The 22175-nt window shown below is 39.2% G+C and overlaps 1 protein-coding gene across 1 annotated transcript in view; it reads right to left on the bottom strand.

Moving 5' to 3' along the window:
* Positions 1-8752: 8752 nt before the first annotated feature.
* The window catches only part of CAND1 (cullin associated and neddylation dissociated 1), a 30518-nt gene continuing 17095 nt past the window's right edge, over positions 8753-22175 (bottom strand). The window contains exons 8-15 of the mRNA XM_083365564.1: positions 21018-21310; positions 20403-20544; positions 16246-17739; positions 14557-14652; positions 12330-12499; positions 10914-11078; positions 9888-9995; positions 8753-9293 (exon numbers count right to left, since the gene is read on the bottom strand). Of these exons, the coding sequence (XP_083221690.1) occupies positions 9069-9293; positions 9888-9995; positions 10914-11078; positions 12330-12499; positions 14557-14652; positions 16246-17739; positions 20403-20544; positions 21018-21310 (2693 nt within the window). The 3' untranslated portion in view covers positions 8753-9068. The remainder of the gene's footprint in view (positions 9294-9887; positions 9996-10913; positions 11079-12329; positions 12500-14556; positions 14653-16245; positions 17740-20402; positions 20545-21017; positions 21311-22175) is intronic.

Raw genomic sequence — 22175 nt, 5'->3', positions numbered from 1 at the left:
CTCGCGGCTGCATTCTGTACCAGTTGGAGCCTCCGGGTGGTCCTCAAGGGAAGCCCCATGTAGAGAGCGTTACAGTAGTCTAGACGAGAGGTCACGAGCGCGTGAGTGACTGTGCATAAATCATCCCGGCTTAGATAGGGCCGCAACTGGCACACCAGGCGAACCTGGGCGAAAGCCCCCCTAGTCACAGCCACCATGTGCTCTTCCAAGGTGAGCCGTGAATCTAGGAAGACTCCCAAGTTGCGAGCCCTATCTACGGGGGGTAATAATTCACCCCCCGTAGAAAGAGATGGAATATCCGAATAGACCCGGGATAAAGGTATGCAAAGCCACTCGGTCTTGTCGGGGTTGAGTTGAAGTCTGTTCCTCCCCATCCAGACCCGAACTGCCTCCAGGCAACGGGACATCACGTTGAGGGCATCACTGGGGTGGTTTGGGGTAGAAAAAAAAAGCTGGGTATCATCAGCATACTGATGATACCCAACTCCAAAGCCACGAATGATCTCACCCAGCGGTTTCATGTAGATGTTGAACAGGAGAGGCGAGAGGACCGACCCCTGAGGAACTCCGCAAACGAGAGACCTCGCGGTCGACCTCTGCCCTCCTGTCAACACCGACTGCGAGCGTCCCTGGAGATAGGAGGAGAACCACTGTAAGACCGTGCCTCCCACTCCCAATCCCCTGAGACGCCGCAGCAGGATACCATGGTCGATGGTATCGAAAGCCGCTGAGAGGTCTAATAGGACTAGAACAGAGGAATGACCCCTGTCCCGAGCCCTCCAGAGATCATTCACCAGCGCGACCAATGCCGTCTCCGTGCTGTGCCCGGGCCTGAAACCCTAGATAATCCGCTTCATCCAGGACCAAAGGGAGCTGATGCGCCACCACACTCTCAACAACCTTCGCAAGAAAGCGAAGGTTGGAGACCGGACGAAAGTTGTTCAATACAGCTGGGTCCAAGGCAGGCTTCTTGAGGAGAGGCCTCACCACCGCCTCTTTCAAGACGGCAGGGAAGCTACCCTCACTCAAAGAAGCTGATATAACTGCTTGGAACCAGCTGCGTGTCCTCTCCCGGGCTGCATAAACCAGCCAGGAAGGGCACGGATCCAATAAACATGTGGTGGAGCTCAGTCTCCCCATAATCCTGTCCACTTCCTCCGGAGTCACAGAATCAAACGCCTCCCAGGTGATATCGACAAGACCGCCCGTGTCCTGATCGCCAGACTCTGCCCAGTCAGAGTCCAGACCGGTCCGAATCCGAGCGATTTTGTCCGACAGATAATTATTAAACTCCTCGGCACGACCCTGCAAGGGTTCCTCCCTCACCTCCTGATTAAGGAGGGAGCGAGTCACCCTAAACAGAGCGGCCGGGCGATTATCTGCAGACGCGATAAGGGTAGCGAAGTGATTAGACCTCTCCACCCTTATCGCAGCGAGATAAGACCTAATGTAGGTTCTTAGTCGCAATCGGTCGGATTCGGATCGGCTGGACCTCCAACCGCTCTCTAGGCCCCGTCTCCGACGCTTCATCTCCCGGAGCTCCGCGGAGAACCATGGAGCTCGACGGGATCTGCATCGGGTCAGGGGCCGCAAGGGTACAACTCGGTCAAGAGCCTCAGTGGCTGCCCTTTCCCAGGCTTCCACTAAGGCATCTGCCGAGCTGTGAGTGGGGGAGGCAGGTGGGGACCCCAGTGCTGCCTGGAACCTCTCGGGATCCATTAAGCGTCTGGGGCGGTACCATCTAACTGGTTCCACACAGCCACGGCGGGGGGTAGCAAAACGGAAGACCAGCCGCAGGAGATGATGATCGGTCCATGACAGGGGCGTAATAATTGGAGAACCCCCACCAAGATCATCTAACCACCGACCAGATAAGAAAACTAGGTCAAGGATGTGGCCTCCCTCATGAGTCGGTCCTGAAATTACTTGCGTCAGGTCCATGGCCGTCATGGAAGCCATGAACTCCCGAGCCAACTCAGATGATCCTCCCAGAGATGGTAGACTGAAGTCCCCCAAAACTATAAGTTTCAGGAACTCAATCACCAACCCAGAGAGGACATCGAGGAGCTCAGGCAGGGCTGCTGCTGCGTGACTAGGCGAAAGGTACACCAGCAGCAAGCCCAACTGCGCACCAGGGCCGCATCTCAAAAAGAGAGACTCACATCCAACTATCTGGGGAACGGTGGCCTCCCGCGGACCCAAGGTCTCCCTCATAACAACAGCCACTCCCCCACCCCTACCCTGAGCCCGAGGCTGGTGTAGCACCCGGAAACCTGGTGGGCAAATATCAGCCAGAGGAATACCGCCCTCTGGTCCCAACCAAGTCTCCGTGATGCAGGCCAGGTCCGCCTGCTCACACTCGACCAAATCACGGACGAGAGGAGCTTTATTAACGACAGACCTGGCATTCAAGTACACCAGCCGGAGCTCAGGAGGCTGCACATCCTCACTCCCGGGACCTCGGGGAAGAACAAGAGGGTCGGAATGCCTCACCGCTTGCAAGTAGCGGAGAGGCCTTCCCTGAGATCGATACGGCCCTCTGTTCCTGCACCTGCTGCCATTCCCTAACGTCGTGGGAATGGGCACTCCCACGACTTGCCCTGGAGCCCCGGGGGCAACCGACCGCGGGGGTGGTAGTGCCGCGGGGGTGGTAGTGAAAGCCCTAAGAAGCAGGCATATACATAGAATGAAGGCTATTGCTAAGCACATTGATTTGTGCTTTAGATTGTAAGCCACCCTGAGTCTTCGGAGAAGGGCGGGATATAAATGGGATTAAAAAATAAAATAAAAAAATTAGATGCTAATTTTCATTTGAGAGAATGATGAGGATTTTTCCCTGTTTTGTGAGGAACACTGGAAACCTAAGGGCATAAAAGGGCTACAACCTATCCCATCCACAAAAAGGATGCAAACACCAATAAAACTCAAGTTAACTTCAATTCCCTCCTATGTAATCTTCCTCTGAGAGAAGATGTTTGTGTTCCATTTTGGTGAGATGACATCAGTGGTCGTCGATGAGGCAGCAGCACTCTGGGAACAGGAGTCTGATCTCAGGTGGCCAATTTCTCTCCACAGTCTGCTCCAAACAGAATTTAACACTTATCATTTTATCCCGATGTTATGAGAAAGAAATAAACATCATGTACTGTTTATTTTGCATCTTCCAAATGAGTAAAAGACATGCAGACATTATGATTACACTTGCTCTATTCAGACACTGCATTCTTTCTCCATATTATTTGTGAGTTGAGGGAATTATCTTTCCTTCATGCATAGAAGGAAATAATAGAAAAAGCTGTTGAAAATGAAAGAATGAGCAGAAGGTACTGCTTCAGAATATTAACCTTTTTTCTAAAAGAGCTTTTTTATTTCCTTCTCTGTTTAGTTACCTCTTGTCTTTGTCTTTGCTCCATCTTGTTTTGTCTCTCACCCCTGCTGACTCAGGAATTCTGGGAGTTGAAGTCCACGAGTCATAAAAGAGCCGAGGTTGCCTACCTCTGATCCAGGTCATGGCATTTGAGACTGCTTAATAATGAGATATTTTGTTTTTTGTAAGTTCTATATTTCAAAACACATTTTGGCTTTATTGATTCCCTTGTAGTTGGCTTTTATGATGGGTTTTTTGCATTTCTAATTTTCTGCATGTCACTTTGCATTTCTAATTTTCTGCATGTCACTTTAAAATAGAATAGAGCTGGAAGGGACCTTGGAGGTCTTCTAGTCCAGCCCCCTGTTCAAGCAGGAGAACCTATACAATCTCAGTCAGGTGATTGTCTAGTGACTAGTCTCTTCTTAAAAATCTCCAGTGATTTCTGGAGGCAAGCTGTTTCACTGGTTGATCGTCCTCACTGTCAGGAAGTTTCTCCTTAATTCCAGGTTGCTTCTCTCTTTGGTCAGTTTCCAACCATTGTTTCTTGTCCTTTCCTTTGGTTCTCTGGTGAACCAAACGTGATCCCCTCTTCCTTGTGCCAGCCCCTCAGATACTGAAATATTACTATCATGTCTCCCCTATTTCTTCTTTTCTTTAGACTAGCCAAACCCAAGTCCCACAGCCGTTCTTCATATGTTTTAGTCTCCAGGCCTAAGTACTGGGCCTAAGACGGAACCTTGTGGTACCCCAATGCTTACTTCTCTCCATGTGGATGTAGTGACATTGAGGACTACTCCTTGAGTGCAGTTTGTCAGCCAGCTACAGCTCCATCTGCTGGTGATGTACCGGTAGTCTATTCCACCTTTTTCTAGCTTACCAAGGAGTAGGTTGTGGTCTACTTTATCAAATGCCTTACTGAAGTCCAAGTAAATTATATCCACAGCATTTCACTGGTCTACTAGTTTAGTCACTTTATCAAAGAATGAAATAAGATTGGTTTGGCATGATCTGTTTTTAACTGGCTACTGGTTATGACTTTGTTTGCTTCTAGATGTTCGCAGATCTTTTTTATTATCTTTTCTAGGATCTTCCCAGGTATTGATGTTAAACTGATTGGTCTGTAGTTTCCTGGATCCATTTTTCCCCCTTTCTTGAAGATGGGAACCAGATTAGCCCTTTTTCAATCCTCAGGTACTTCCCCAGTGCTCCAGGATTTATGAAAGATGTGGTGCAGTGGTTCTGAGATAACATCTGTCAGAACCCAGTGATTTATATCTGTCAAGGTTGGATAGGTGTTCTCTTAACATTTTCTTGCTTATTTTTATTTTTGTTTCTAGTATGTCTTTTGCAGTGGTTTTTTTGGTATGTTGGTCTATAGTTATAATTAGGCAGTTTATAAATTTAAACAAACAGGTGATGCTTTATTCTACTGAAATAACCTGCTTGGTAATTCATACAATAATTAACACCCCAAATGCCCTCAACAAAAACAAAAACAACAGAATGGAATGGTTAGAGGAACTCTTCTCCAGGCGAATCTTAGTGTTCTGTTGTCCAATAGTATTGAAGGTAAAGGGCCTACAATTTCCTAACACACTACCAAGAAATATAGGACTGTTTTCCAACCTGACATTTAAATCCAATACAACATATTAAGAAAACTAAACAGAGTTAATACTCCCCTCTCCTGTAAATTGGGTATGGTGACTAGGTACCAGTTTTAGAAGTCTTCGGAGAATGTACACAAATTTCTAACATGCATTTGTGATTTGGGGGGCCTCAGGTTGTACTATAAAGGCTAAAATATCATATTTACTTTTGGTTTTTCCTTTACTGGGAATTTGGGAGTGAAAATGCAAAAGGATTACTATGTGCCTATCTAAATATAAACATTGTTCACCTAGGGCAGTTTTTTTTCAAACTGGGCAACTTTAAAATGTGTGATCTTCATTTCCAAGAATTCCTTAGCCAGCACTTGAAGTTACCAAATCTTAAAATCAGTGGCATGTTTTCCTGGTATTTTGAGGCAGAAAACAAAAACTGTAATTTAAGTATTAAAATAGAAATATTAAACAAATGCCTTTTAAGAATCTAGAGTAGACTTTATAATACTGTATGGGTATGGATCATGCCTTATGCATTTTTTCCATCTGACAATAAGGGCTGTACCAGTCAGTTTTAGGATATTTAGGCCAAAATGCAAGTAGTAGTCAAAATCCAGTTTTATCTTAGCTATGCGCACAAGCAATAATCTGTAATCTGGAGAGTAATTTATATTTGTAATGCTGTTGCCTGCTTACCAAAGAGATACATGCAGTACATCAACATGCTTAGGATGCAAGGTAAGAATGTGAGAAAGCAAGTTTATTAGACATTTGTTGATTTAATGTGTACGATAAAGTGTGTGAGGCTTGATAAAAGGCTTGAATTCTGGAGCATTTTGCTTAATGAGTTTACAATTATGAATGCATGAATGATACAAGTGAAGCATGGAATGCCTAGCAAATGGTTCATTTGTGCAGGAAATAAAGTAAGATATAATGTATTCTTCATTGTTGAATATATTTATGGATACATATATAAGGAATGTGTATGGTGATGTAAGATAGCCAGAGATGTGAAATACCCATGCATCTTTTCTATGCAGACATTGTGCTGCTGAAAACCCAAATGATGAGCAATAAAAGACAGATGATTATGAAAGACTGAATACTATGAATATGAAAATTAATATATATTGAAGGATACAAGAAGTTCATTCTGGGACTATGAGCATGTCAATAAAACATTTTAAGCTGGAATCTCTAGTTAACAGCATGCTACCATGTATTTTTATTCTAAATTACATAGCATTGGGGGTTCCAGAGGAATCATTTTGCAAAACTGCAAAAGAATGCAGCCCACTTTTTTGTTCACACAATACAAATGTAGCCAATTTTAGCAAAAAGCTAAAATTTAAATATTTAAACAAAACTCTCCAATTATAGTTAATAAAACTACAGAACATTTGATGTGTAATTTACTACTGCATTCTAAAGCAGTATTTCTAAAATCAAACTTTCTATTACACAGAGCATGCTGAAATAGTTAAATCTGTGTATGATTTTAGGTCAGGTCATTTTTTAAGACAAAAACAGATATTAGTAATTTTAATGCTTCCAAAATGCTTTGAAGTGCATACTAAATTCCATTTTCACCTGGGCAAACAGCAAAACAGATTATGTCTGCATTCTACTATTCAGTTCCATTGGGACAGGGGAATCAGCATTCTTGGTTCATTCAGAATTACTGAAGTAGTGCATGTGTCAGCATAAAAAAGCTTTAAGAGTGACAGGTCCAGAGTGAACCGTGAAAGATTTCTTTTTAGTCAGTCTAAAACATATATTTGGTCTATTGGTAGACTATGGTTTGTTATAGCAATATTGATTTTTGTTTTCCAATTCAATGCAATATTGGAAAAACATTACATAAAGGTCAAGATTGTTAGCAGGATCTCCAAAAATTGAAAAGGTTTGCTGTGAGAGAAAAATCAGCAAAAATGAGAACAGAATTGAAAATGGGGAGGAACACTCCAGGGAGTATCTAATGGAGAGGTAGGCTTTTATATTGCCAATTGTTCTACTCTGGTTCACCCGTGTTCCTTCCACCTAATATGACCAGAATGGAACTCTGCTTCCCAGTGTATGCTTATACACAAATAAAGACCCAACAAAAGGGGACAACAGAAACACACAAATACAAAATGTTACTTCATTACACAGAAATATACCCTCCTACAACTATTACTGGTAAAAAAAAAGTTGGAGTGAATCCCAGCATGCTTTCCTTGTTTAATTGCAGACAAATCATTCAGAGGAATGGTGAAAACTTTTTGAGTTAAAATCTAGCATTGTCTGTTGTCTTAAGTGAAGACAAAATAAGAGCAAATCTCTAGTATACATGCATGTCGTAAGAGCTGTTATTCTGCCTGCTAATCAGTTCAGAAGACTAGCCTTGTTCATACTTCTTGGAGGATAGGGAATGGAAGAAAAAAAAGAGTAAAATAAATATTCCCCTCAGATTTTCCTAGTGCTGGGAATATACTTCTAGAAGGATGTCAGCGTAGCTACAGAGCAAGGAGGACGGGGAGAAAAAGAAAGATACCGTTACTTTTCTCCCTTCTCATCTTCTAAAACAGCTCTTTGTAATGCAGGAAAAGAAGGTGGAAACTTAATTCTCACAGTCTGAATCTTTTCCCTGCTACTGTAGTCAGGTCATTTGCCTTCTCTTTTAAACTGACATTCTGTCCTTCCATTTTTCAGCTGCTCTGATATAAATGCAATTGAAAAACTTGGTGTTTTCTTTGACAATCACCGTATTTGGCAGACTTTTAAGCTATAGAAGAAATCTGTAATTTTGGCTCTAGGTAGCAGTCCTTGCTATTGCCAGAATATCACAAGATTTGCACCAAAAATAAGGTGGTGGGATGGGCACCAACTATTTTTTCATTCCACTTATGACTACCTCAGTTGTTAAGAGCAGGCCATAATGGTAAAATAAAAACCACTGCAGGCCGCAAAAGAATCCCTGGCACCCCAATCAGCAAGCTAATAGTGCAGCAGCAATGTGAGAACTGATGAGGCCTGGAGGCACTTGACAGTGCATATTTTGGGGCAGTGGCAGTGAATTTAATAATTTTTTAAAAATACTGGTGGGCCATACAAGGGGCTTGGTGAACCACATGCTATGCAGGTCTGGTTAAGAATGTTCAATGCCTCTTGAAAATTTGGTAGACTTTTGAAAACCATTTTTAAATACCTTGTTTTTGGATTTTCAAATAATAATACTAAAGATCACCGGAATAAATGAAAACTAAAAATACGTTTAGAATATCCTTTGCACAAATCAGCAGTCTCTCATCCCATTTGTATAAACTGTCCTGTGGGAACTACGCTACCCGCATCTTTCTTTGCTTAAAGTACAATTTGTTGTTCATTGTTTTGTATATAGCTGCTTATACTTTTGATTTTTTATACTGATGAAAAATTGACTTGGCAGGATATATATGTAAATAATTGCAATGAAATAGATTAACTGCATTAGTTATGAAGGAGAGCACTGCCTGCATTAATATATTAATCTGAATTTAGTTATGAATAAATTGCACATGGTACTTCACACGCATTTGTAAATTTCCTCATACAAAATTAGTGTGAACAAAAACTGTTTATTCCCACAAGTTTAAAAAGGACATTTGCTTGCATTTCCATTTTAAAATTGTATCTAAGATGTATGATGGTAACTCTTCAGTTTTTTTCCAGCCAATCTGCCAGGCAAAGTTAGATAAAACACAAAAGTTGTTTGGTTTAGTTTCAAGAAAAAAATAAAAAGAAATATCATGGCCACAAGTCTTTAAACTTTTAATCCTAAACATTACAGGGCAAATGGATGTTGGAATCTATTTCCATACATCATGCATTTTAACTTTTATTTCTATTTAATGGGTATCCAAATCCACTAAAACATATGTGGCTTACAACTTTGGAGTTATGGAAATACAGATTCTGGAATAAATGCTAAAAAAACAATGGAAAAAAGCCAAACTGTCTCCATAAAGGTAAAATGGAACATTGTGAAGATTAGATATTTTTCTGTTTTTTTTTAAATTTGTAAATTCAGTGCATTGTATGGTTAAAATTAATGGTCCCTGTTTGAATATCTAACTAGTGTCCATTGATTCCAAATTAGTGGATGATGAATCTTTCTGGATGCTTTCGAAGATGGCTGCAAGCTCAGGATTAGAGCTTATCTGTGACTGAAATTCACTCATTAGTGGACTCTTTTCAGCTTCTGGAATAGTTAATAATGCTGCTACTGCCCTCATAGCTGATCGCTTCAGTTCATCTTGCTTTTCAAACTCTTGCTTCACAGAGTTTGCTTTTACCTGTTTTATTTAAACAAAATGATATTTAGGTAATAATACAACAACAAAATTAAATTAAAAAGATATGCAAACAATGTAAATGTACCACACTGTAAGTAGTATACAGTACTATCAGAATAAAAGTTCTTCAGAATGTCTTGCAACTTTATTATCTGAAAATCATTATTTATGACTGAAGATTTTGTTTCTACCTTTTATTCACTACTGAGGCTGTTACAAAATGTTATCTTACAATTAAAAAAAACTCATGGTAGGAATAAAAAGTGTCCTGATCCTATGTACTTTAATAAAGATTTAAAAACAATTCTGATAATTGTGGGGGGGAAGCAACCTCTGGACAACAAACAGAAGCAATAAGACTATTTTATTCTCATGTAAGAACAGAAACTTGGGATAGGTGGGAAACAGCCTGACAGGAATAATGCTTTTAAAGTGTATCCTTCTTGGAAAAATCATATAGATTACTTTCATAAATCACAATTTTAGAAAAAGTGAGGTGTGTTAGGCTTAATATGAGGGGCTGGTGATTGGTTCTGAATTAATGCAATTCTGTTTTACAAATTGTATACTAAGGTAAATAAATTCATACTGTACCTTGGTTGTGCATGTAGCACGTAAGGGTTCAACCAGTCTATCCAGCCTTTGCAGTACTGCACTTGGACACAAAGTAGATAGTCTCACCAGCATTAAAAATGTTAACATCTGGTTAGGAGAAAGATAACTGGAATAAACTGGACACAGCAATGAAATGTTGTACTGTATGTACTACTATTCAGAAGATCAACCATTCCTTTCTATTTTGTCCACCCCCCATTAGTGTTCTGTGCCCACTGAGCATGCTTTTAAACATATGTAATGTTACATAATGTAATATCATGTATAATGATATAATGTAATATAATATGTGTGTACTATTGTGTATTTAATTCCTGCTATAACTTTGATATTTCTGTGAACATGTAGGTATCATTTCTATTTTAACACAATTTCTTAGTTTAAACTAAGCAACTATCAGAAAATAAAATAATGAATACTATATTTCATTTGCCATCCTATCCAGACACTTAACACTGGTTCCTCCAGGATGTATTTTTTCTTCAAGTCAATTATTTTATACCACCAACTGCCATATTTTGAACAAGACCCAATGCCTTCATGCCTCCATTGCTAAAAGGTACGTGTCAGTGCTGATGCCATTCGTACACAAAGAACTACCAGCAGGATCAGTGCTGCTTTGCTTGCACTTTGTCCTACGTAAAGGTGGAAAGACAGGTCTCTGTCAGGAGTTCTGAAAATAGTTCAAGCCCTCTTCCATTAATATGGCTCTAGGCTTTTGCACATTTTCTCTAATTAAGGATGATGCAGACTGAAGCAGTCTTGCTCAAGATGTGCAGTTGTTTTAACCCATCTTCAGCTACTACTGACAGAGGAGCTCCCTTGAGGCAATAACAAATCATAGAAATTGGCATTTGGTGTTAGAAATAGGTATTTAAATGCCCAATCTTTTTATATGAAACATTTTATTCCTAATACATGTTGAATTTGCACTGAAAATTATGTTACTATATTACACACACACACACACACACACACACACACACACACACAAAACAAACTAACCTTAATATCATAGTGATCTTTCAAACCATCCTCAACGTGGTTTAGGAATTCAAAGATGTCTAGTCTATCCAGGCAACTATCTAGCAGAGTATACATACACTCAAAAGCTGCCTTTCTAATATCAAGACCATCATCAACTGTATGTTTAAATGGCCCCATTTCAACCTGCAAACCAAATCAGAAAATAAGAGCATTCATTAAATTTAATTATCAGTTCTCATTAATATTTGAATGTGTTGAAAAATGATGACCATAAAGAAAAGCCATTAGGAAACTAAGGCTCTAGAACAGGGGTGTTCAAACTTGGCCCGTTTGTGACTTGTGGACTTCAACTCCCAGAATTCCTCTAGTCATAAAAGGGCCAAGTTTGAAGATCCCTGCTCTCTAAGTTAACTCCATTACAAAATTCCAATACTAATTCTATCTTCATGGCACTGTATTTCAGTTTCTAGTTTAAAACTAAATAGATGTTTACAATAGTCATTCATCAAGAATTAAGTTCATCAAGTTCTTAGCTGGCTCTCAAACAGTGCAAATGTGTTTTAAATTATTTAAAACATTTAAACAATACTCTAAGGAAGGTGTGTTCAGCTTGCAGCTTGCTTGTGGCCCTGGACAACTTGTAATGCGGCCCCACAAGGTCATAAATTTTAACATTATGTAATTGTGAGTGGTATTTATATACATTAACTATATATTTTATATGCAGCCCAAGACAATTCCTCTTCGCTCAATGTAGCCCAGGCAAACCAAAAGGCTGAACACCCATGCTCTAAAGAATACCCTAAGCAACGTAAACACAGCTGCAATCTTACCCACAGGCGCACAGTGAGAAGTAAGCGACAGTCAAAGAACAGTAAATAAGAACAAAGAATCTAGAAATTATCTAAGTGAAAAAGTCGACCAAGCAATGGGAAATTATATTCAGTATTGAATTTCTTCTTCCTAGTATTACTGCGCTATGGCAGGGTCCACTTAGCACTGAACTCAGTATTGAAATATTCAAATGAAACTTGCACAAATCAAATGACACCACTGAATAAAATTCCCTGAATTTCACTAATTCCTAAAGTGGCATTACTATAGAATTTAATAGGTCTTGGTAATCATTCCCTTATTTGTCAGTCAGCAACTTCTTTCAGGCAGTAGGGATTTTAACATGATGGACATGTGTATTTATGTGACAAGAAATAATAATTGAAACTTCACAAAGTTTATTTAAAGTATGTTGCGCTTCATATATGCCATCTAGTGTGGCACTACTAGATGACATATCTGTAATTACCATTGCAACAAAACAGTTGTCTTCAAATTAGAGGCCAAACCTAAATAAGGATCTGAAACTTTAAACAGAAAACATTTTTATTGTTTGGACACCACTACTTCCTTATTCTTCAGTCAGTAGAATTTACATACCTCTCTTATTAGTTCCTTTCTCACTTTTGTTTCATTATAAAGATGTGGAAGCACAGTGTCTAAAAGGTCTCTTATTAGTGATGGTTTATTGTGTGCTGCTGAATTAAATGTTACCAGAGCTACTCGTCTCACATTAAGATCTGGATCTTCCAATGTTTTTAGAAAATCACCTGTAATAATTAAAGACAATCAGCATATGGTCTTGTTCAACTTTTCATGAAAAATACAAACACAAAATGTGTAACATGCTAAACCAAATTTAGAGCAAAACTGCAGCAAGCCTTAGGCACCTGTCTTCCCCCTCTTATCCCCTTCATGGTCAAGGTCATTTGGATTGTTTACTAAGGGATAAATATTGAGTCTTGGTTCAGATAAAAATACAGTGATAATCTAAATACCCCATTCTCAATTATGTGTATAATTTAATCTCAAAATCTTTTTTACAATTACTATGTATAATCCAGTCATAAATATATAAGCTGATTTCAAGCAAACCTATACATATATAGTTTTTGTTTGCTTGAAACCAGTTTATATATATATATATATACTCACAGCTAAAATAGTTCTTTTTTTAAACAAACGGCACATTTACTCATTTTAGATCAGATTCTGCATGCTTTGCTTCATGACTTAAGAACTTAATTCTGTAAATAGCAGGATGAAAATATCAGTAATTGTATTTTGCCAATTTTCTTGCAAGAATATCTCTTTCTTTCCCTAAAATTGAGATTTCCCCAAACTGTATTCAACACTTCAGAAGAATTCATGAACTATGGTAGTTATACTTAGAAAACAAAAGTGGCTCCTTGAAACTCTGCCAGACATTTTTCTTTCTGGATATTTTAATCTCTGAGGTTTCACTCTGCTATGGTACTACTATCCATATAGGTGTAATACATAGGGACCACTGGATCTGGACAGATATAAATGTAAATAAATTTAATAAATTCAAATAAGTAAAAATAACAATAAAATAATAAAATAGATTGGTGTTATATTGTATTGCTTGTAAGCTGCCGAGTCACTGAGACTGAGTGGGCAACCACATAAATCTTATAAACAAACAAACAAATTTTGGATTCAAAGAGAAAAAAGGTGTTTTGGAGTGTAGTCACTTAGGAAACACTTATTGGCAACTCTAAGTAACTTGAGACCATATGCACTACAAACACCTTTGAGTCTGAAGAATGATACACCTCTAGTAATTAATGGAAATTACATATAGAGTTAGTTTTAATTCAAGAGCTAACAGCTGCTTCTGATGGCAGCATTTCTTGTTGCTTCAAGGCATGAAAATAGGCATCTGCATCAACTAGTACAGTGGTGGCGAACCTTTTAGAGACTGAGTGCCCAAACTGCAACCCAAAACCCACTTATCACTGGGTACCAGGTGGGCGTGGCCCACTGGGTGAGTGTGGCTGTGGCAGTCATGGAAGATTGGGTGGGTGTGGCCAAGGTGGGTGTGGTCACCTCAATGTTGCTTGTGGGGAGGGACACCTGGGGGTGGGCAGGGTTGGGGGAGCTCCAGGAGGTCTCTGGCAGGTGGGACAGTAGGCAGGAGACTCATCCTGTGGGGTGAGGCGAGGCAGGGTGGGGGTGCCATTGCCATGAGGCAAGGCAAGGGCGGCTGCTGCCTGACACCATCGGCCCCCGCACAGAGGCCAGCAAGTGCATGGGGGCCAACGGTGTCCATCAGTAGCCACAGCCTGCTGCCCCCTCAACAGGCTCACTCTGGGGCTCCGCAGCCCATCGCCAGCAGTTCAAAGAAGCCGCCTCTGAGATGAATGGTCGGCCAACAGCTGAGGAGGTGATGCAGTGGGTCGTGCCTGGGAAAAGGAGAGCATGCAAGGCCAGGAGGGACGGGATGGGGTGGGAGGGAAACCAGCCATGCCAGGATGCATTCAGCCACGTGGGACCTCGGCAAATTAGCAGGCGGCTGGTTGAAGAGGGACAGCTGCCACCTCTGGGGCATGGTGCGGGTGCCCACAGAGAGGGCTCTGAGTGCCACCTCTGGCACCCGTGCCATAGGTTCACCACCACTGACCTAGTATCTACCACTGTCCTACTTAAAACTCCAGTATTCCCAAAAGACAAGCATACCTGTTGATATAATAGGGCTTTAATCAAAGTCTTCCCCAACCCTAAACTATTCTGAAATTACATTACTGGATCAAACCCTTTATATGTTCAATACTCTGGTTAAAATTACTGTGATTTCACTCACCTATACAATTCTTTAAAAGTGGGTCTATGGGCTGTGGGTGATCAGAGATAGTGAACTTCATAGCAGTGACTACCGAACTCCGAGCATATGATGATCCTAATAGTAAATAATTTGTACAGATAATAGAACATTTTTATTTTCTCTGTACTGTACTGTGGAGTTATAGAAATTACAAACATTAGTAATAATACTATTGGTTACTATTGGTACTTTATCTACAAAATTCTATATAAATAATAGAAATTAGTTCATATACTTGGCATATGTATTATTATGACCCCTATATAATATTATTGGTAGAGGACAGGAAGGCCTGGAGGAACATTGTCCATAGGGTCGTGATGGGTCGGACACGACTTCGCAACTAACAACAACATCATATAATATTATAGTTTAAAACTTTCTTCATTTTCAAAAACAGTTACTCTTTATTTCATAGTGCTTGGTTTGATTTCTCACTGTTTTTCTTTTTAAAACTGTGGTGTTGTATCTTTGTTTTAATTTGCTATTTTTTATTTTAATTTCTAGTAAGCATCCTAGGGACCTATTTAAAAAGCGAGGTATAAAGCCAATAAACAAGACTTATTAGATTAGCAAAGCCACATCCCAAATTTCCCCAAATCTTTAGTAGACAATGTTGTCAGTCACTATTTACCTGAAATTATCTCAATAAGGAATAATTACATATGCTGACTTCAGCCATGAACGAATAGTGAGAACAAACCAAAATGTACCAGTGCTTCTGAATAGAAGCCAACTGTGTATTGCCATTAGTGGAAGCAGTTTTGCTGACAGAACAGGATAGGGGCAATTATTCTTCCCCTGTTCAACATATAAAAAAAATCAAAATGCTCTGAAATGATTTTCATGAGAAGGAGAAAGGGCAGAGAAGAAATCCCATTGTGCCAGCTGAACTGGTATTAGTACATTTGATTAGATCTCAACATGGGTTCAGATTTTATACGTCTGCCCAAGATGACTGTCCAGGAAAAAATAGAAATTATCAGATGTGCTGCTACCAAATATTTTTTTTATCCAAGTGTAGTTTTACTGATTACAGCCAAAATAAATTAAATCTACAATATAATATTTTGTATGTAGAAGCTACGAAGTTTTTAAATAGGATTATTCCTTGACATTATGATCCTTTTAGAAAAATAATTGAGCTTTAAAAACAGAGGAAAACTAAGAGGGTTTCTTGCTCCACTGGTTCAACATGGATTGGACAGTTTTAATTATTCTGTAAACTCTTGTATAGCACAACCATAACACATATTTTTCTTTTCTTAGTCCATCTTTTTCAACAATTATCACTGTAAAAATTTCCTCCTCTTGCATAATTCACCTATCTCCCATAAATATTATATTGAATTGTTAATCTGTTCTCCAAATTATAACATTATTTTTAAAATAATATACAATTTATCAGATATTGCATTTTATCTGTACTAAACCTTACAAAATAAACTGATTCAAAACATTTAAATAGCCATAACAAATCTTTTTTGTATTAATGAGATCTCTTTAAAAACTGGACAGTTGAAGACCTCCTTCTCATCCTTTATCACTTAAACCAATACCAAAATCCATTTATTGAAGTCTGTATTTATTATTAGTACTGAATAATTCAATAACCTTCTGGATGTTATTTCCAAAAGACAGTATGTGTATATCTGAATATCTACAAACCTGAGGCCAAGTATCCTTTGAGGCGTGGAAGCAGAGTTTCTGGATCTATTAAAGTAAGTTTCCCCAAGCATTCAGCAACAACATTTCTGGTACCCTCTTCTGCACACTCACAATGTTTGAGTAGCAAAGACCAGATGCTCTCCACATATGGTTTGAGACCTTGCACTGTTGCAGAGCTAATTATTTCCTTTAAGGAATGAAGCAGAAGGTACTGTCTTTTAGGCTGACTAGTTATTTCTTGCAAGACAAATGGGAGATATTCTGGAAGATTGCCGACACTGATACTTCCCAATGCATATGAAGCTGCAGACTTCACTTCTTCACTAGGAGAGGAAAATGCTTCTAAAATTACAGATTTTAGCTCTATTTGTCCACTTAAATCAATATGATGTCCAACTTCCCCAAGAGAAAGCAAAGCTAAGAGACGAATGGAATCTGTAGATCTTGAGTTCTTGACATCCTGGATAAATTGACCCACAACTGCTGGTCCCTCTTTAGGACATGCTCGTGTAAGGGCAGCTACACACTTGGCAATTGAGTAATAAGACTGCTTGTGAGTAAGTGCTGAACTTTGAGAGTACACCGGACCTGTTAACATGCGCAATAAATCCATATATCCTAAGTTGCTTGTTCCAGTCACAACCAGAGCTTGGAAAAATTCTAGCATGGCACTAAGTGCTCCACCTTGCAATAACGGCGACCGTACCAGCCCTATAAGTTCATTCAATATAGAGCCACTGATTTTTGAGAGTGAGGAAGGATAAACTTTAGCCAGAGTGGTCAGAAAACTGATGGCCATTTGTGACACATGCATATCACTCTCACTAATAAGAGGTGGAAGTTCGTCTAGGACAGCATCAATCATAGCAGTTGTCAAGCTATCACTGTAGTTTTTTATTAATATATCTAAAGCAGACAGAGTTCCAAGTTTCAAAGCACGTTGGTTCTTTCTGAGGAAAGAAGCAAGAATAGGAACACCTTCTCCTAAAACTGGCCTCAGATCTATCTTCAGAGGTGAACCAGCTATCAGAGTCAAAGCCTTCACAGTGGTTAGTCGAGTTATCTCATTTTTTAGTCTCTCTAGAAATATCTGGAGAGTATTAGGTAGATCAGAACCAAGATTGTCTCCAAGACTGCAAATGATTTGGCCCATACAAGAAATTGCTCTCTCTTTTACTTCTTGATCAATGTCAGCAGCTTTTAGTCTCTTCATTGTACAAGTAAACAAATCTTTAATATAAGGACTGGCATCAAAAGAAGAAGTCTGATCCAGAGGACGAATGACTTTAACCAGCTGTTGGGTAACTAGAAGTGCCTCAGATGTTATTTTATAAAATGGATCTCCAACACATGCCACAACAGGAGGCACCAATGCTTGGACATGAGGATGAAAAACCTGGGGAGTGTGATTACAGAGGATCACATACAAACAAGATAAAGCATCTATCTTCAGATTAGAAGAACTTGATTTGTCGTTCAGTGAAAAAATTATGCCTGTAAAAGAATGTATAATTTGTAAAATTTTATACTTCCAATATACTTTTTTACAATTTCAAACATCTGATTTAAACTAAACCTGTATCTTTAATTCTATGAATTTATATTTTAGTAACACAAAAACTAGTAAGAGAAATATGAGACATTATCTCCATTTGTTACCCACATCTCAAATATTTTGTAAGTGGTATCTCAATAAATATTTTTCTACTTTGACACTACAAAGCCTGAGAAATGAGAAAATAGTAAATTCTTACAGAACTGCACCTCTTCCTGAAGAGGTTGGTGCCTACCTTAGTAGAACTCTTTTATGAAGCTTTTTTTTTGACCAAAGGCCCAGTGACTACAAAAGCAAAAAGTGCTTACTGATAGTTAATTGCCTATGGTCATTTCTTTCTCTTTCTCTGTAATACCATAGCAAACTTTTCTTTGGGGGATAGTCAGGTCACAGTGATTTGTATCAGAAAACCCTTGCATCCAAGCTATATGGTTTCAGCAGATATATAATCTTTCTGCTTATTTAGTAAAGTAGCACATAAGGTCAGAATTATATTACACCTTTAATCCACTATGAGCAAGACTAGCCATTCCTTCCGAAGCCTAGTTTAAAGTTTTTATTCTCACTTTTTGAGGCCTTGAATGGTTTAACGTTCATTTATTGAAATATTTATCTTATGCATGCCAGCCCAAACTTTATGACCTTTGAAACTGACACAATGGTGGCATCAGTGGCAAGGTTCCATAGCCAATTATCCAAACTACAGCATTCTCAGTTACATCACCCCAACTATGAAACTCCTATTCCTCGGAAATGCACTTCATCCACAACACTACAATTTTATTAACTCATTATTTCACACTTCTCTGCCAAGCGTTCAGTTTTTTCATGATATTCTGCTAGTCATGTCAGTGATTTTCTCCAAACAAAATTAAGATAAAAAAAATCCAAAAAAATAGCAGTGCTATAGTGACAGATTAATACTACCGTATTTTCCGGCGTATAAGATGACTGGGCGTATAAGACGACCCCCTACATTTCCTGTTAAATTATAGGGTTTGGGCTATACTCACCATATAAGACTACCCCTCTTCCAACGCACACCAAATAAAAATTAAAAAACATCAGATTTGATTTTAATATGGTAATTTTAACTCAAATGCTTATGACATGCAGGTACTTAGTAGGAAAACTGTCACTTATAAACATAAGGCTGTTTGTCATCAAACATGTAAACATAAAACAGTGCAAGTGGATTAAACTTTTCCTAATTCACTCTAAAGCTTTCCCTGTGCAGACCAAATGGGAGATCCGCTCCAGGTTTTCCAGCCCGCTCGCCCAGTTCCTGAGTCAAATGTGTCCTTAGAGCTAAGCAGCTGCTCTGGCTGCTGCATTCCCCACCTGCCTTTCAAGTTGGGATAGACTGCAGCTGCTCTTCATCTTTAGAAGGAAAGACGCCCAGACCCCAGCCTGTAAAAAAATCACAGACTGCAGCTTCTTCTCCAATTGGTCCCGCTTTCCCTGCGCAGACCAAATGGGAGATCCACTCCAGGTTTTCCAGCCAGCCCTGTCCCTAAAGTTTCAGCACCCGGCGTATAAGACGACCCCTGACTTTTGAGAAGATTTTCATGGGTTAAAAAGTCGTCTTATACGCCAGAAAATACGGTAACATTAATGTGGTCCAATTTTCTATCAAGAAGCAATGCTCCAATCAAAACCCTTTATACAAAAAATGCCAACATATTTAATCTTAGGTTGCTTCTGATAAAACAACAGCCTAGTTACTCAATATAAACAGAGTAAACCCCACTTTCTTTTAGCACTAAAGTTGTTACCTAGTTGGATAATGAAATGTTTGCATGAAAACAACCAAGTCAGAGAGCACTAAGGACTCCACATGTAGCTCCTCAACCCTGAACTACATGTATTCTCTCCTTTTGTAATGCCATATCTTAGCAGCAACCATTTAAACCTTTACTTCATTTTTCTAAGGAACAGAGCTTGACAGACCATAGTCTCAGAATAAGTTTCCAGCAGAGTTCCTAGCTACAATTTAACTGTTGTCATGATTTTGACACAATTTTATTTTAACATAAAACCAAGAGCCATTCCTAGAAATTGGAAGGATTTATGGCAATTTTATTTAGAAATCTCTTCTCTCAGATTTGTCCTTTCCAGTCTTTTCTTTGCATAGATATTTACTTCCATTACTTCTTTCCTGTTTCTCTATAGAACATTTCTCTAAATCTTATCCATGTATTTACTTCTTTCAAATTTCAACACATCAGAATAATATAAAATACATCAAAACCTTTAGCATTAAAATAAAATCTTACATTTGGAGAAAACATTATTTCTTCCCTGCCCCAATTTATAAATATTTAACTATTATTTATCTTGGCTATATGCTTTGTATTCTAAAATGCAGGGGTCAAGTCAATCATCCAAGAAAATCCAAGCATATTATTCAATTTGGATATTTGGGTGATACTACTTGGAGACTCAATCGCCAAATAGCATATCTGAATTGAATTCTCACATAATTCTACAGCATGGTTGTATAATGGCTGAAGAAGACATAGTACTGACTCACAACTAAGCAGTGCTTAAAAATATATTAAAAGTTCACAATAGTTTTAAAGCAAAATCCACAAAATCATACCTGGAACAAGTACAGGAATGTGTTGTGTTAGAGCACCAGGCAATACATTGACCAATTCAGTCAGCATATTAAAACAGCACTGACGAGTCTTCACACTTTTTTCCTTCATCTGTTTGTGCAAAGCTTTAACAATATTGGGAACCTGTAATTAAATGTGCATAAGATAATCCAACCATTACTCTCCTTATACAAATACGCAAATTATGAATGGCTCTAATACAATGATAGAAATAAGAATACAAGATGAGCCCTGCTGAATTAAGCCAAGTGCTCAACTGGACTAGCAGTCTGTTCTCAGAATATTTCCACATTCAAATACTAAATAACTTTGTACTTTGTTGCATTATGATACAGCAATTGTTAACCTCCACAAATCAAAAGTAGCTATCTAAAAGCTACTTTTAAAAGCTACAGCATAATGATTCAAGCTTCTGTATCAGAAAATATTTGTATTTGATCTAGACAATTCATTACAGTTAAGAATATCATTGTACACACACAAACACACACGCACACACACACACACACACACACACACACAGTGGGGGGGGCAGGCAAACACACACCACTTTACATAATCAAATGTTGGTGCTATGAATGCTTTTATTTACTAACCTGACTCTGAAGCATTGTTAAAGGTGTTTCTCCTTGCTCCATTGCATCAGGATCACAGAGCCAACTCTGTACAGGTCGAGTTTGTTTTAGAAGAGAGAGGTATGCATGGAAAACATCTGCTTTTACATTCTCCTCCCGCTCTTTGAATCTTGCAATTAAAGCAGGGGATACTGTCTTATAGAACTCTGGTAGCATTTCATGCCTTGTACTGACTACAGCATCCAAGCATTTTGCAGCTGCGCGTCTAACCTTCCAGCTCATGTCATCATCATCACTATATTCATCATCACTCCCTTGAAAAGAATAAAAGGATACCAGGTTATATATAGTCATGATTAAAAATCAGAGATAACCCAAAACTACCTTACAGCGAGGGAAAAAAATATTTGATCCCCTGCTGATTTTGTACGTTTGCCCACTGTCAAAAAAAATGATCAGTCTATAACTTTAATGGTAGGTTTATTTTAACAGTGAGAGACAGAATAACAACAAAAAATCCAGAAAAACACATTTCAAAAAAGTTATAAATTGATTTGCATTTTCATGAGTGAAATAAGTATTTGATCCCTTTGCAAAACATGACCTAGTACTTGGTGGCAAAACCCTTGTTGGCAGTCACAGAGGTCAGACGTTTCTTGTAGTTGGTCACCACGTTTGCACACATCTCAGGAGGGATTTTGTCCCACTCCTCATTGCAGATCCTCCCCAAGTCATTAAGGTTTCCAGGCTGATGTTTGGCAGCTCGAACCTTCAGCTCCTTCCACAGATTTTCTATGGGATTAAGGTCTGGATACCGGCTAGGCCACTCCAGGACCTTAATGTGCTTCTTGTTGAGCCACTCCTTTGTTGCCTTGGCCATGTGTTTTGGGTCATTGCCATGCTGGAATATCCATCCACGAACCATTTTCAATGCCCTGGCTGAGGGAAGGAGGTTCTCACCCAAGATTTGACAGTACATGGCCCCGCCCATCGTCCCTTTGATGTGTTGTTGTCCTCTCCCCTTAGCAGAAAAACACCCCCAAAGCACAATGTTTGCACCTCCATGTTTGACGGTGGGGATGGTGTTCTTGGGGTCATAGGCAGCATTCCTCCTCCTCCAAACACGGCAAATTGAGTTGATGCCAAAGAGCATTTTGGTCTCAGCTGACCACATTTTCA

Source organism: Vipera ursinii, assembly GCF_947247035.1.
Source record: "Vipera ursinii genome assembly, chromosome: 6".
NCBI classification, from domain to species: Eukaryota; Metazoa; Chordata; class Lepidosauria; order Squamata; family Viperidae; genus Vipera; species Vipera ursinii.
Note: the sequence above shows the minus strand (reverse complement) of the source record. Positions and strands in the feature narration are given on the sequence as shown.